The following is a 17,126-nucleotide window of genomic DNA, read 5'->3' on the forward strand; positions in this document are numbered from 1 at the left end:
GGAAATCTCCCAATTAACCTTGCAGCTCCTACAAACTGACATCCCTCTAGACCCATGGGTGTGGCTCCTCTCCAAGCCCTACAGTGACATAACCAGAGCACAAAAAAAAATGGTATCTAAAATTGCCTTAGCAACCAGGAGAATAAACAAGAGTATTGGGGAAACCCTAGCATTCCTGTACTGGAGTTGGTAAAGGGCAAGATTAAAGACGCAGTAGAGATGTACAAACTCTGAGCTATTTTATATGACCCTGAAAAACACTTAAAATCTGGGACCGTGCCCCTTAAGCAACGGCACAAGACAGGGCTGTCCACTCTCCCCACCCCTGTTTGCGATCACCCTGGAACCGCTTCTTCTAGCTATTCGGACAGACCCGGGGATAAGAGGTATTGAAATCACACACCAACCCTTTAAGGTGTCCGCGTACGCAGACAACGTCTTGCTTACCTTAGCCGACGCACTGCAAAGCCTGCCAAACCTCATGACCCTCCTGCAAAAATATGGGGAACTGTCCGGGTACAAAATAAACCATACCAAAACAATAGTGATGCCTTTCCACCTCTCAGCCCCGGACACAGCGATCATCAAACAAACATACCACTTTACGATAGAGACGAAAGAATTCAAATACCTAGGGGTCACTTTAACGAAAACCCGACCTCCCTCTATACACGTAACTACACCCTACTCATACACACCCTAACCACCGACTTAGAGAGATGGACAGACAACCTATTTCGTGGCTAGGTAGACTACACTCTGTAAAAATGAACATCTTGCCGAGGCTACGGTCTCTAGTCTAGGCCCTACGCATAAGAGTCACCAAAGGGAACTTAACTCCCATGCAAAAAGCGATGGACTCCAAAACAAAACAAACGCCTGAGAATAGCCAGGGGAATAATGTACTGACCCAAAGACAGGGGGGGGACTGGGACTGCCCCATCTATACCAATACTACCAAGCGGCACAGCTGGCCCAGATTTCCACTGGCATTCACCACCCGACTGCAGAATTTGGATAGACAGAGTCCCTGCTGACAGGAGCCGATTTACCACAATTCTATATATGGGCCCCTAAGACACAGAGACTCATCCTGAGGACGACCTGGCCGGCAATAATCAACTCCATACACCTGTGGGACCAGGCAAGACACAAATACTCCCTGTGTAGCGACCCGTCACCCCTGACCCGGATCCTCAGAAACAGGGAATTCCCCCCCAGGCATGAGGGCCAGAGAATTTAAGGGTATAGAAAGCACAGGGCTACAAAGATACATGCAATTATATGTGTACCATGAAATTACTAAAAATCAGGGAGACTGGACATACCCCATTTGCAATACCTTGGGTTGTCTACTATTGTAAATGGTATACCATCATGGGGTTAATTCTCATTCCTGGGCTACCATACAGTCTCAAAGGCAACACAACCAATCTGGTGAATTTAAATGTGAAAAACCTGAAAAGTGTAACATGCTATATTTGACCCTATAACTTCCCAAAACACCATAAAACCTGTACATAGGGGGTACTGTTTTACACACGAGACATCGCTGAATACAAATATATGCATTTTATTGCAGTAAAAGCAAACAGTATTATGACATTCACAGTTAAAATGTCACGTAGAACTAAGAAAATCTTAAAAAAAGAATCGTATTTTTTATATTTTATTCATATTAAATTATGTTCCATACCTAAATATTTGATGTTAAATGAAAGCCCTGTTTCCCCTGAATAAAATCATATATAATAAGTGTGGGTGCATTTAATATGAAAGAGGTAAATTATTGTTGAACAGACATAGTAAAATTCTGTGGTTTGTTTAAAAAAAAATGTTATCACAACTTGTACATTTGGCTGCGGTCTTAAAGGGTTAATGTAGTTGTTCTGGTGAATATAGAGTCCTTTGAACTGGACAAGTTCACGAGGGGGAGGGAGGAGGGGGAGGGGAGAAAGAGTACAAAATAAAGACAGTACAGGCATTAGAACAATTTTAGCTTAATGAAGTAGTTATGGTGTATAGCTCATACCCCGTATCTGACACCGCTCTGTTGATTGATCACACACAGGAGGCTTCTGCAGGCTCCAGCTGGCAATAAACAGAGGACTTAAATACAAGTTTAAACACACTGTGCAATAAGGGAAGCTAAAAAAAATGAACACTTTTTCAAGGAAATATAGTAGATAATGGAGCAGGGAGACTGCAGGAGCATGATCTGTACACCAAAACCACTTTGTTAAACCAATAAAAGACACTACTGCAACTAATTCCCAGGCTGCACAGTGTTTACCTCCAGTACGTCGTCCTTTAAGACTGAAAGCTCATTGCTGTTCCTGGACACAAAGTCGTACTTGCAAACAGCATATTTCTTCGGTTGTGCTGTACAGAGAATATCTGGATTCCTGCAGGAAATAAACAAACAGAGTAAAGAGTCACTACAGAGATTTGGCTTTTCTTTCCAATGAGCTAAAAAACCAAATCTGTGGAAGCAGTGGGTTTAACCTAGGGAACATGAACGGTGTATCTTACCAAATATAATTTATCCCCAAAAATACTATGTGGCGAAACCAACTTCGCCACTGTGAACTGGAGGAGCCTGGTTGTTCGCCTGCTGCCTTTAGATTATGGACCGGCAGCTAAAGGGTTAATTTTACTGTGCAGAAGGATTTATTTCTCCCTTTCTGCACAGCCGTTCGGTAGATTCTATCTACCGAACAAACAGCCTGTTTGCAACCTCCCCAGAGCCGTGGGAAGCCGGCCGGCGCCGTTAATGGGCCACCCAGAAGCTGGAGTGTGCTGCCAATTTACCTCCCTGAAGCTGCGGTTAACCGCAGCTTAATTGATTGTTACTGGGTAACCACTGTTACACTTAGCGGCCACTAGGTGGCGGTGTTCTGGAGCTCCCCGGGCAGCCAGTGCTTTTCTGCCCGGCTTTCATGCACCAAACCCAGACACTTTTACATGCAGGCACCGCTGAACCTCCAGCCCCTGGTTCTAATTCGTATGGATTAAACGAATGCATGTAAATTCGGTAGTTTATTTTATGTGAATGTTAACCCAGATAGCCATGCCATGGAGCATATTAGTGTAATTAAAGACTCTGGCTCCATGGCAATTAAACTGTATTCGTGTGGTCTGAGTGCCATTCACCTAATAATGTGCACTCAGACCTGAGCTATCTGGGGATATGTTACATGTCTGTGTTTTATGTATAAAATGTGTCTTTATGTATTTTAAAGTGATAGTCTGTCTTTGTGTCCCCACGTGTGTAATGGAGTCTGGCCTTTGTCCTGGGAGATAATTGAATTACTTCATTAATTATCTCCAGGACAGAGAGGAGGAAACCAGGATGCATTGTGGGAAAGTATAGTGGCTGTATGTACTAAAGTGATACATGTCTGTCTGCTGTTTCAGTCTCCCATTTGGTCCCTTAGGGGAGTGTCCACCAGGTGGGAGACCTGCATAAATACTGGGCTGGTAGCCCTCAGTAAAACAGATTCTGCTTGACCCTCAAACCGATGTGTCGTCTCGTTTTTGGGGGAATTGGATTGTATGCTGACTGCCAGGAGTGTAAGCGAATTGTATGCTTTTCCTGTTCGGCAGATTCCAGGGTTCGTGTGTTTCCAATTCGGGAGTTTCCAGAATTTGTACAGTTTGCTGTTCGGGAGATTGGTGCTTGCAGTAGCTGCTGGTCTAGGAAAAAGGGGATTATCGCCTAAACTATTTTTATCCCCTTTTGAGCAAAACGGTCCGTTACATACTACATGCTTGGGGGCGTGGGGGGCAGAGAGAAACGATGCTTTCTAAACACGACTTAGAAATCTCAAAATGTACTGCTCACAACACCGTCTCCATGTTTACGCAAACCACCATATGCTAGGGAGTGCCCCTTGCATGGGGACATGCATATAAGGCCAGTTGTGGCTGCCATTAAAATATTCCAGCTTTCACTCCAAACTATGTGTCGTCCTGTTATTGGAGGGAAGGAAGATTTAACCCCTGTGTCTGCTGTTCCAGCTTGCAGGTGATTCAACGGGGAGCTCCCAGGACTGAGTGTCGTCCAGTGCCTGCGGGCTCCAGGGCCCCAGTCAAGCCATGGCGACTGTGGGCAGAAGTGCTGCGGTTTGTCACCTGTTCCAGCTAGGGAACGGCCCTTTGACAGGGGTACCCAGTCGGGGTACAGGGAGCTCCGCTACAGGTGGAAATATTCTATTTAATGCTCGTTGTTAAATGGTTAGTAGAGGAATTATTAGATTTAATGCTCGTTGTTAAATGGTTAGTAGAGGAATTATTAGATTTAATGATCGTTGTTAAATGGTTAGTAGAGGAATTATTAGATTTAATGATCGTTGTTAATTGGTTAGTAGAGGAAATATTAGATTTAATGCTAGTTGTTAAATGGTTAGTAGAGGAAATATTCGATTTAATGCTCGTTGTTAAATGGTTAGTAGAGGAAATATTCGATTTAATGCTAGTTGTTAAATGGTTAGTAGAGGAAATATTCGATTTAATGCTCGTTGTTAAATGGTTAGTAGAGGAAATATTCGATTTAATGCTCGTTGTTAAATGGTTAGTAGAGGAAATATTCGATTTAATGCTCGTTGTTAAATGGTTAGTAGAGGAAATATTAGATTTAATGCTCGTTGTTAAATGGTTAGTAGAGGAAATATTAGATTTAATGCTAGTTGCTAAATGGTTAGTAGAGGAAATATTCGATTTAATGCTCGTTGTTAAATGGTTAGTAGAGGAAATATTAGATTTAATGCTCGTTGTTAAATGGTTAGTAGAGGAAATATTCGATTTAATGCTCGTTGTTAAATGGTTAGTAGAGGAAATATTCGATTTAATGCTCGTTGTTAAATGGTTAGTAGAGGAAATATTAGATTTAATGCTCGTTGTTAAATGGTTAGTAGAGGAAATATTAGATTTAATGCTAGTTGCTAAATGGTTAGTAGAGGAAATATTCGATTTAATGCTCGTTGTTAAATGGTTAGTAGAGGAAATATTCGATTTAATGCTCGTTGTTAAATGGTTAGTAGAGGAAATATTCGATTTAATGCTCGTTGTTAAATGGTTAGTAGAGGAAATATTAGATTTAATGCTCGTTGTTAAATGGTTAGTAGAGGAAATATTAGATTTAACGCTAGTTGTTAAAAGGTTAGTAGAGGAAATATTCGATTTAATGCTGGCTTTAAAATGGTTAGCGGTGGAAATAGATTTATTGCTGGTTGTGAGGTTAGCGGAGAAACGATTAGATTTAATGTTGGCTGTTCGATGGTTAGCGGTGGAAATATTAGAGATAATGCTGTGTCCAATACAGACAGCAGAATATCCCCATAAATGTGCATGATCTATGTGTATATTTATAGGGATTTTGTAACTTCAATATGCCATATTACTGTGTGTATGTGTGTATGTGTGGTCTTGAATGGTTTTGTACAAATAAAGTGCAACATTCAGAGGTTCTAAATTTGTATATTTGTGGTGACAACTTGCACTTTTTTTTAGATCTTTAGAATTGTTAGAACGCTTTAATTAAATCTTTAGAATTGTTAGAACGCTTTAATTAAATCTTTAGAATTGTTAGGTTTGTAACAGAATCTGGCACGGATATACTGAAAGTCTTTTCTGCAACCAAATATAAGCATATTATTCTCATTCATTAACAAACCAGATCACTACACATTGCTTACAAATTACATAAAACCTCTAAAACCTGTGAACTCTCACTGGACGACGTCTCCTGTACAAGACAAATGAGTAAGAAACACACACGTAATGGGCTTTACCAAAGTATCTTCATTATTTAAAAAACAGGATTAAAACAATGGCCAATAAATAGAACTAAAACAAGTAGCAGTGCATTTACCTAGCTGTGTCAGATCCAATAGCACCACTCTGGTTGTTTTACCAAAATAGGTTTTATAGTTAGAAAAAAAAAAACCCACAGGTTTAACCAAGGAAAATAGAAAACATGTGGGTGATAATGGCTAATAAAGCGTCCGGATCTTTCTACATCTGGCGTGAGTGTCCTGCAGATTGCTTTCAACAAGTGACATTAAAGACCTTTCTACACCAAGAGCGGTTTGTTCATAACAAGCCAGGATTAGATTTGGGATACAGTCTGAGTAACCTTAACGTAATATAGGGCAAACAGTCTTCAACAGGAACCGAATATTCCAAATGATTTTCACAGTATAATGAGTGACGGGGACATTAAATACCAGGAGGCCGTATCATCAGAAAATAACTTTATTGATTAAATAAGAATGTTTTTTGATATAGACATAATATATGTGTTATATTAATTTAGAAAATCATAATTGTTTTGGAGTTTTCAGAAGAGAATTTTTTTTAATTGAATTTAGACAGGTTTTAAATAAATTAAATCCACCTTCTCCTCGTTCTTTTAAATTCTAGAGAATTTATTGAATTTCTCAGTTGCTGGTTGGCTTTGAGAAGCTCCACAAAGAATAGTTCTCATTAAGCAAGGCACGCGTTGGAAGAACGAGGGGAAGATGACGTTTGGAACGATTTATTGATTGGGTTTTGTTTAATCAATCCTTTTGGGGATCTGGGTATGTATCATATACCGGGCTATATACAGGACGCATCGTGGGGATCAGTATACTTTCCAGATAATTAATTCCTGACATTTTATTGTCAAACACCAGGAAAATCCAGCAGATTAGCGCTGACGCCAGCAATTACCGTGCTCCATTTATACATTTTAAGGCAAGATTGTAGATAAGGCTTGATTGGCTGCATTATCTTAACTACAAAGAGGAGATATATCAAGGAATTGTCACAATATTGTAAGAAAAGGAACAAAAACAGTTATTTCAACATGTCTCTAACAAGTCAGCTGTTCTTCATGGACTAACAAAGATTTCCAACGAAGCATGAGGGTTACCGTTAGCGCTTAGAGAAATAATACTCCCTGTGACAGAAACAGAGGCATGTTAAAACACACACAGACAAATCCATTGTTAAAACACACACAGACAAATCCATGTTAAAACACACACAGACAAATCCATAGTTAAAACACACACAGACAAATCCATTGTTAAAACACACACAGACAAATCCATTGTTAAAACACACACAGACAAATCCATTGTTAAAACACACAAGTTAAAACAAACATACGCAGACAGATACAGACTAAAACACATACATGGTAAAACACACAGATAACTTGAGGACATGGGGCACAAAATCAAAGAGAAGCATATTAATCACAGACATACATTAAATAAATGTAGATCAAAGTCAGACAGATGCATGCAGAAAGACATGATAATCAGACGAATGTCAGACAGACGCACAGAGATACACATTTTAAAAAGATACACGTTCGTGAAAATTGGGAAAGCTACACATCTGGGTAACACTTATTATTGGAGATTTTAATTACTCGAACATGAGTTGGGATAGAACAGAAAACGTATGGATGTCATATCTGTAATGTATGGAGGTCCTCTCTGCTCACTTGAGGATGGTGTTTGCGCTATTGAATTGGGTTTTCTAGTTTGTTTGTTTTTTGCTTTAAGTTACCATGAAAAATGGCCTTGTTTTATTTTCAGAAGTGATGAATTGGAGGAAGGCAGATGTCGTTCCTATATATTTAAAGGAGGTTCAAACTATTTGCCTGGAAATTAGACCTGTGTGCATAACATCTGTAGCTGAGAAAGCATTGGAAGGGTTAAGGGATAATTTTTAGGAATTCATAGAGAAGAACATTGTTATAAGCAAAAATCAGGGTAAAGAATGCCCAAGGAACTTATACCCTAAATAGTAGTGAAATAGGGGTAACAACGCACGAGAAGGATTTAGGAATTGTGGAACTCCCTTCCCTTCTCCGTTAGACTTTCACCCAGTCTCCACTCCTTCCAAAATATTTTTTTTAAAACTCACTTCTTCGGAAAAGCATATCATTTAAACTGTTAGCGTTACTGTGTCACTATACCCCACTCCCTCTAACATGTAAACTCACTGAGCAGGGCCTCAATCCCTCTGTTACTGTGTCACTATACCCCACTGCCTCTAACATGTAAACTCACTGAGCAGGGCCTCAATCCCTCTGTTACTGTGTCACTATACCCCACTCCCTCTAACATGTAACCTCACTGAGCAGGGCCCTCAATCCCTCTGTTACTGTGTCACTATACCCCACTCCCTCTAACATGTAAACTCACTGAGCAGGGCCCTCAATCCCTCTGTTACTGTGTCACTATACCCCACTCCCTCTAACATGTAAACTCACTGAGCAGGGCCCTCAATCCCTCTGTTACTGTGTCACTATACCCCACTCCCTCTAACATGTAAACTCACTGAGCAGGCCCTCAATCCCTCTGTTACTGTGTCACTATACCCCACTCCCTCTAACATGTAAACTCACTGAGCAGGACCCTCAATCCCTCTGTTACTGTTTCACTATACCCCACTCCCTCTGGCATGTAAACTCACTGAGCAGGGCCTCAATCCCTCTGTTACTGTGTCACTATACCCCACTCCCTCTAACATGTAAACTCACTGAGCAGGGCCTCAATCCCTCTGTTACTGTGTCACTATACCCCACTCCCTCTAACATGTAAACTCACTGAGCAGGGCCCTCAATCCCTCTGTTACTGTGTCACTATACCCCACTCCCTCTAACATGTAAACTCACTGAGCAGGGCCTCAATCCCTCTGTTACTGTGTCACTATACCCCACTCCCTCTAACATGTAAACTCACTGAGCAGGGCCTCAATCCCTCTGTTACTGTGTCACTATACCCCACTCCCTCTAACATGTAAACTCACTGAGCAGGCCCTCAATCCCTCTGTTACTGTCACTAAACCCCACTCCCTCTAACATGTAAACTCACTGAGCAGGCCCTCAATCCCTCTGTTACTGTGTCACTATACCCCACTCCCTCTAACATGTAAACTCACTGAGCAGGCCCTCAATCCCTCTGTTACTGTGTCACTATACCCCACTCCCTCTAACATGTAAACTCACTGAGCAGGCCCTCAATCCCTCTGTTACTGTGTCACTATACCCCACTGCCTCTAACATGTAAGCTCACTGAGCAGGGCCTCAATCCCTCTGTTACTGTGTCACTATACCCCACTCCCTCTAACATGTAAACTCACTGAGCAGGCCCTCAATCCCTCTGTTACTGTGTCACTATACCCCACTGCCTCTAACATGTAAACTCACTGAGCAGGGCCCTTCACCCCTCTGTTACTGTGTGTCCATTTGTTTGGTTCCAATTACGTGTCTGTTAGTCCACCCATTGTACAGCGCTATGGAACTTGCTGGCGCTATATAAATAATTTCAAACGGACACACATTAAACAGACATTTCAAACACACAATGACACACACTAAACAGACATTTCAAACACACACAGACGCATATTATATAGACACTGAGATGCATGTATAAAGCTTGTTAAATACAGACATTTTAAAAAGAAAAACACGTGCTGAGTATTTTGTCAGACTGCACAAAAGTAAAATAATCTCCAGATGTAATTATTTTCTGTAGCCAATTAGACTAGTTTCACGGCTATAGTTTCAGTAGCTGTGAGAATGGTACACTTTATAACAATCAAACAGAAGAAGACAATTAATGACACAGATTATGTGTATTTACAGTTTGGTTAGTGCAGACATGTGAAGCAGTGTGAGCAGACATACAGCAATTTCGATTTATTATAAATTCATTCTGGGGCAAGGAGCAGAAATGGCAGCACTCACCAACAATTTCTAATACTTGGATATTAGTCATTTCCAATTAAACACACAACGTAAAGAAAGTAATAGGAAGCCGAAGAAATCAGTTTATACTCTGTTTATACTGGAAACATAAGTAGCTAGCATAGGATTAAAAGAATGATTTGATTAAGATTGTAAATATTCAGGAAATGCTGGAAGAAGTTTTGAATTTCGTTATAAAGTAGTGACCATTCCCCCCCTAATAGACCCCTATGTCCAGAATAATCCCATTAATACATACCCTTCTGACGGCGGATAGTTGGGGACAGCTGTAAACTGGAAGAAAACACAATAAAAAAAGTGATAAACACCAAATCCCCGATCATTACATAAAGCATATACAATGTTTACCCAAACATGGGTGTATCGCTGGTAAAACAGTGTGCAGGGAATGGGACACACTCCTTAACCCAAATACTTTCTGTACAGTATTTCCTTGTGTTTACCTATACCCATTCGGTTATTTCCTCTCCCTGCTAGTTAAGTGACTTTAAAGTATTCGTTGTTATTTCTGTGTTCGGGACATTTATTCGTTCTACCGAACGGAGACCACCCTGGGTAGCAATCAGAACTTAGAACACAGAGTAACCATGAAAGCCGCAAGGTAATTGAGTGCTTCTAGGTGGCCGCCATTCGGCATACGAACACGTGGCGAGAACAAAGGATGGCGGCCATCTTAAATCTCCTAAACGCGGCCAGCGGGACTTACTAGTGGATTGCCTGGAACCATTTTCGGCATGGCAATCACACGAACACCCGGTCTCCATGGAAGTCCCATCTGACCGATTTCCACTCACAGTATCAGACTGGCGTTTGGGAGTTTCAATCAACCGAATGAGGGGAGAATTCACATGTAACCAGATACCGTATAACTGTGGTTTTCGTGTAATTCTGCACAAACGAAGACCGGCTCTTGCTACCAATTTCATGGAACTCCAAATCTGATACAACCACATGACAAGCCGGTCAAACTTCCACACAATGCTACACGAAAACTACCGAATGGGTTTTCGTGCAATTTGGATATGTTACTCCCAGTATCCTCAGCTACCCAGGGATGTGGTTTTTATATTTCTATGACATGTATAAAGTATATTTTTAAAAATGTGGAAAATTGTTAATGTTTCTGGCCAGCAGATAATTGAGTTTAGTATGTTGCTGAAACTCAATTATCTAGCCTGGCCCAGAGGAGGAGCTTGTACTGTATAAATTGAATTCCTGTTGCTTCCAGTAAAATCAGTATTTTTCCAGCATTAAGCTTTGGCTCATGTGTGGATTATTTGGCGATACCAGCATTGTTTTACCCTGTGGCTATTCTACTATTGGGAAAAAGGGAATACTGGACGGTGATACAGTTTACTACCGTCACACTTTCAATATAGGAAATTTTACAGAAATGCAGAATTTGCATAATAGATTAATGAGATTTACTAAGTAGCACAAAATAACCAGGGAATGGAATGACATCATATGAGGATAATGTCACACTTCATGAGATGGCTGTATATCCCCCTATTCTAACTCTGTAGACAATCAGTTCATTTCCATTGTGAACGGTTATACACGTGTAATCACTACGTAACCAATAACTAACTCCCACACAGTTATTATAAATAACTCAAACCATGCAGACACCTTGTACACATTCAGATCTAATATTTTATTAAATGACAGTCACATTTTCGTATTTTATTTTTCAAAAGTTCACCACATTTAACAAAATTAAACTATATATTTTATAAATTTGATCTATTGATTTTTAGAGAAAATTTCACATTTAATCTGGCTAAGCAGCGATGTTGGAATCCGACGGTTTGTTATAAATAACAGCGATCCAACCAATCATCTCTCAGCACAGACTATAAATAAAAGCGATCCAACCAATCATCTCTCAGCACATACTATAAATAACAGCAATCCAACCAATCATCTCTCAGCATAGACTATAAATAACAGCGATCCAACCAATCATCTCAGCATAGACTATAAATAACAGCAATTCAACCAATCATCTCAGCATAGACTATAAATAACAGCGACCCAACCAATCATCTCTCTGTATAGACTAAATAACAGCGATCCAACCAATCATCTGAGCACAGACTATAAATAACAGCGATCCAACCAATCATCTCTCAGCATAGACTATAAATAACAGCGACCCAACCAATCATCTCTCTGTATAGACTAAATAACAGCGATCCAACCAATCATCTGAGCACAGACTATAAATAACAGCAATTCAACCAATCATCTCTCAGCATAGACTATAAATAACAGCGATCCAACCAATCATCTCTCAGCATAGACTATAAATAACAGAGATCCAACCAATCATCTCTCAGCATAGACTATAAATAACAGCGATCCAACCAATCATCTCTCAGCATAGACTATAAATAACAGCGATCCAACCAATCATCTCTCAGCATAGACTATAAATAACAGCGATCCAACCAATCATCTCAGCATAGACTATAAATAACAGCGATCCAACCAATCATCTCTCAGCATAGACTATAAATAACAGCGATCCAACCAATCATCTCTCAGCATAGACTATAAATAACAGCGATCCAACCAATCATCTCTCAGCATAGACTATAAATAACAGCGATCCAACCAATCATCTCAGCATAGACTATAAATAAAATAGATCCAACCAATCATCTCTCAGCATAGACTATAAATAACAGCGATCCAACCAATCATCTCTCAGCATAGACTATAAATAAAATAGATCCAACCAATCATCTCTCAGCACAGACTATAAATAACAGCAATCCAACCAATCATCTCTCAGCATAGACTATAAATAACACCGATCCAACCAAGTTTCATTTTTAAGTTTAATAAACGAAAGGTTAAAAAGTACAGTTGTCCTTTTTAAAATCATTGTGCAGCTTCCAATGATAATCACCGGGAGGAGGAGGTCCAGTGTCATAAATACATTATGCCCTCAAACTCACTCTGTATTGATATCTTCTCACCTTTGCTCACCCTTAGGGTCCTTAACTCCACCAGTCTATGTTGTCACATTCTGTATTGTTTCTTAGATGCACTGTAACTTTGTCTTTTTACTTGTACCCATGTACAGTGCTGTGGAATGTGTTTGCGCTTTATAAGAGCATCATAGTAATGAAAAATAGACTTGAAAGGAATAATCAGGGCTATGGATAGCCACTCTGGTATCATAAACACAGTTCTGATTAGTGCAAACATGGCAGGAGGCTGATGTAAATAAATCTATACATTCCGATATAGCACCCTAACGGTTTGTGTTCTTGGCATTCTTACCTCGGTTGGAAAATTCTTGAAGTCTTGTTTCCGCTGCAGGTCAGCAACATTTGCCATAGTTTCAGCCAACTGATTGAGACTCTGCCCCTTTGGTACACCTGCAAAGTTTAATAATGGCGGTTCCCAGCCATTCCGGAAACGTGGGATGTATGGCGGGATGAACTGATCTTTTGGCCACTCTGCGCTATACAGAAAGAAAGCAATTTGATGGTGATTCTTCGTTCTTAGAGTTCTTTATTATAAAAGCGTGTGATGGCTGTGCGTGTGATGGCTGTGCGTGTGATGGCTGTGCGTGTGATGGCTGTGCGCGTGATGGCTGTGCGCGTGATGGCTGTGCGCGTGATGGCTGTGCGCGTGATGGCTGTGCGCGTGATGGCTGTGCGCGTGATGGCTGTGCGCGTGATGGCTGTGCGCGTGATGGCTGTGCGCGTGATGGCTGTGCGCGTGATGGCTGTGCGCGTGATGGCTGTGCGCGTGATGGCTGTGCGCGTGATGGCTGTGCGCGTGATGGCTGTGCGCGTGATGGCTGTGCGCGTGATGGCTGTGCGCGTGATGGCTGTGCGCGTGATGAACGTGTCTGGGAACATCAGTGGAAGGGAACATTATATAAAAGATAAAGTGGAAATTGGGCATATGTATTTCTCGTGTAGCTACAGCTAGAATCAGAATTTAGCGTATAACTAAAAAAGACACGAAAATTAAATGTTGCATTGTCTTTTTCAAACTTGGAAGTGATTTCCCAGGTAGTGTTAGAGGAACTACCTTGCAGACCTCGATTCAGTACGCTAGCTACACAGCAAGGGTGAACAGAAATTAATACATTCCAAGCAAATTGTCTATTTAAATAGCAAAGAGTAAGAAGCAAAGACTCTTCATCAAACCCTTAATCCACTGACAGCAATCGTACATGTAGACCTTTCTGAATTCACTGGGCCGAGGGACTCGGGACATTAAACTCCATCTACCACAAACGGCTCATTTTTCAAAATGATGCCAGTCTACATACTTACTAACTTTGTCAACCTTCTGTAAATAGCCATCAGGGCAGTCATTCTCAGCACGGCTGTACCCCATTATCTTAAAATATAGCCCCCCAACCCAGCATCCATCACTCAACCCTTTCTTTTACCGTGTCTTTCTCCAGCTGTCACCCAGCTTTGCCCAAAGTAGTTTTTCTTCAGTATTAAGGGCATAATTTAAAAACTCAATGGCATCCTTTATCAAGAGTGGGCTCAGAACAGATTGTGCAAGCTCTGGACCACCTGTCGCATCCACCATCTACAGTAAGAGTGGAAAAACAACTTTCAGGATCATAATAGACAAACATGCTGCTTCCTGATACCAGTCTGTGGCCTAACTCCGTTTGTACACGCACACCTCTCAACTTCTAAACACCCACTCAGGCTCTACACACCCAACACCCACTCAGTCTCTACACACCCCTCAACTTCTAAACACCCACTCAGCCTTTGCACACCCCTCAACTTCTAAACACCCACTCAGCCTTTGCACACCTCTCAATTTCTAAACACCCACTCAGTCTCTACACACCCAACAGCCACTCAGACTCTACACACCCAACAGCCACTCAGACTCTACACACCCAACAGCCACTCAGACTCTACACACCCAACAGCCACTCAGACTCTACACACCCAACAGCCACTCAGACTCTACACACCCAACAGCCACTCAGACTCTACACACCCAACAGCCACTCAGACTCTACACACCCAACAGCCACTCAGACTCTACACACACCCTATAACTTCTAAACATCCATTAAGCCTCTATGCAACCTCTACGCACCCACTTAGCTTCCACTCACAAACATCAACCCCCACCACGACCTCTACACACTTACTCAGCCCCAGATATACTTCCATTAATTCCATATGTAGACCCACTCAACAATAAATAGACCCCCACAACCTCTACACACCCAGCCCCAACATATACATCAATCACACACACACACATATATATATATATATATATATATACACACACAGTTCCTCAGCTCCCAAACATCCCTCCCAAAGACCCTCTTAAGTCCTGTACATTCCCTCAACAAGTTCAGCGCCCATACAAATACTCACTTCTTTAGCCATGACACCTCCCACACACCCCCTTAACCCCAATATGCCCCCAAACACAAACTAAGTCCCAGCGCCTGTAAATCCAAACACACTGCCTTGGTCCTGTACTTACCCACACACCCCTTTAGATCCCATACACTCCCTAAACCCCTTCCGAGGCCATACGTTTCAACACACATTCCTTCAGACCCCATACCTGGACTTACAGTTCTCCACTCTACAGACCTCCACTCAAAAAAGTAAATCCCTTAACACCTAGCATTTACACACAACCCCAATTTCGGTACAAGTATAAATAAGCATTCTGTGAACTAGGTTGGTCTTTGTGCATTAAAACAGTCGGACATCATTTTAAAGAAGAAAAACATTTAAACCTTACCATATTTAATGGGGTGAAAAGAAAGTGAACCAGTTCGGTGGCACTGGGATTCTGTATGTGTAACTTTAATTTGGCCTAGAAATATGAAAATAGTGCTTCTTAATACATACAATAATCACAATGCCGCACACAAACACCCCAAACAGCATCACTGATATGCCGTAACACTCACACACCGGATGCAATGTTACAGGAAAACACGTAAAACAACTGAAAGGGTTCCTTGGCACCTAATACGCACTAATGTCACTTAACCCCTTCACCACCAAAATCCCTTTTAATTAAACATAGATCGGCATTACATGAAGCAAGGGATGCGTAGCTTGTACATAAACAGATCACAAAACAGTTTTATACCGTTTATTTTGCTTTGCAGATAAACAATGACAATTATGCAAATTTAAACAATATATTCCTTCATCCTTTATAAAAATATTTGGGGAATGAAAAGCTTTAGACAGTAAATAGCGTCTTGTTATATTTTATTCAGGGTCTGAAATGCTAGTATAAAAGCAAACATTTAATGATTCTCTTCTTACAGTAGATGACAAAGAGAAAAATTAAAATGGTCAAATATCCTGTTTAAAAGGTATTTGTAAGGACCACAAAGCCATTACTATCAGTGCAGCTTACTGAACATGGCGACTGTCTGCATTTATGTATAACGTCAACACAGTAAATACAGTTAAATCATATATATCTAAAATAAAGATACTTAAACTGCTGGAGCAATTTTAACCGGTCTCTTGAGTGCTTACATAATCCTATAAGCAAAGTAACTGAAATGGCAAAATCTATTCACTCCTCCATCCTCCTTGACTGTAGGTGTGACATGACCCATTGAAACTCCCTGTACTGTTTATAAACAGAGGTGAACTGACATTTTCTCAACAAGCTGGTAATCATCACTAGAGCATAAATTAGGGTAAGCAAGACATTATGTACTAAATTTCATACTGTAAAAAACATGAAAATAAAAACATTTATACCCACTTTGTAGTGAAAGGCATTAAAGGAACCCTCCACCACCCAAATAAAAAATTTATATATATATATATATATATATATATATATATATATATATAAAATAAACGACGTTTAGTAGATATGCTGCAGTAAAGTATAATTTCATTGGGGGTTTATCTTAAAACAGTTTGTAAAAGCTGCAGATCTCTACAGCCTTTGTAAACCATCCCCTTCTAATTCCGCCCACATTTTCTGTGACTGTCCAATCACAGACTTCCCAATGCAGCTCAATGACAAGGCCCTGGGCAATTCCTGCCTCTTGAGTTTATCTCAACGGAGTTAAACAATTGGCAAATAACAGAACTAATTGTCTGATTAACAAGGTTCAATTATAAATATGTCAATTTCTATTGAAATATGCACTTTTTGTAAAATGAAAACGAAGACAAACTCTTCACATGAAGCACTTTAGCAGGATAAAACATATTTAGCAGTCTGGAATGTGTGTTTAAGAAACAAAATGTAACCCCATGCACAACAAATACAACACACCAAACGTGATCCAACATACCACAACATCAGCAAGCATTACACACAACATGTTATTTGTATC

General features: G+C 40.6%; 1 protein-coding gene across 4 annotated transcripts in view; it reads right to left on the reverse strand.

The window, feature by feature from the left end:
• The window catches only part of EPS8 (EGFR pathway substrate 8, signaling adaptor), a 168,620-nt gene that overhangs the window by 71,733 nt on the left and 79,761 nt on the right, over positions 1–17,126 (reverse strand). For all 4 annotated transcript variants that reach the window (XM_063446601.1, XM_063446599.1, XM_063446600.1 and 1 more), the window contains 5 exons: positions 15,548–15,622; positions 14,199–14,347; positions 13,070–13,253; positions 10,014–10,048; positions 2,294–2,405 (listed from right to left, as the gene is read on the reverse strand). In XM_063446601.1, coding sequence (XP_063302671.1) covers positions 2,294–2,405; positions 10,014–10,048; positions 13,070–13,253; positions 14,199–14,347; positions 15,548–15,622 — 555 coding nt within the window. The remainder of the gene's footprint in view (positions 1–2,293; positions 2,406–10,013; positions 10,049–13,069; positions 13,254–14,198; positions 14,348–15,547; positions 15,623–17,126) is intronic.

The sequence above is a fragment of the Pelobates fuscus genome, chromosome 3, assembly GCF_036172605.1.
Source record: "Pelobates fuscus isolate aPelFus1 chromosome 3, aPelFus1.pri, whole genome shotgun sequence".
In the NCBI taxonomy this organism is placed as follows: Eukaryota; Metazoa; Chordata; class Amphibia; order Anura; family Pelobatidae; genus Pelobates; species Pelobates fuscus.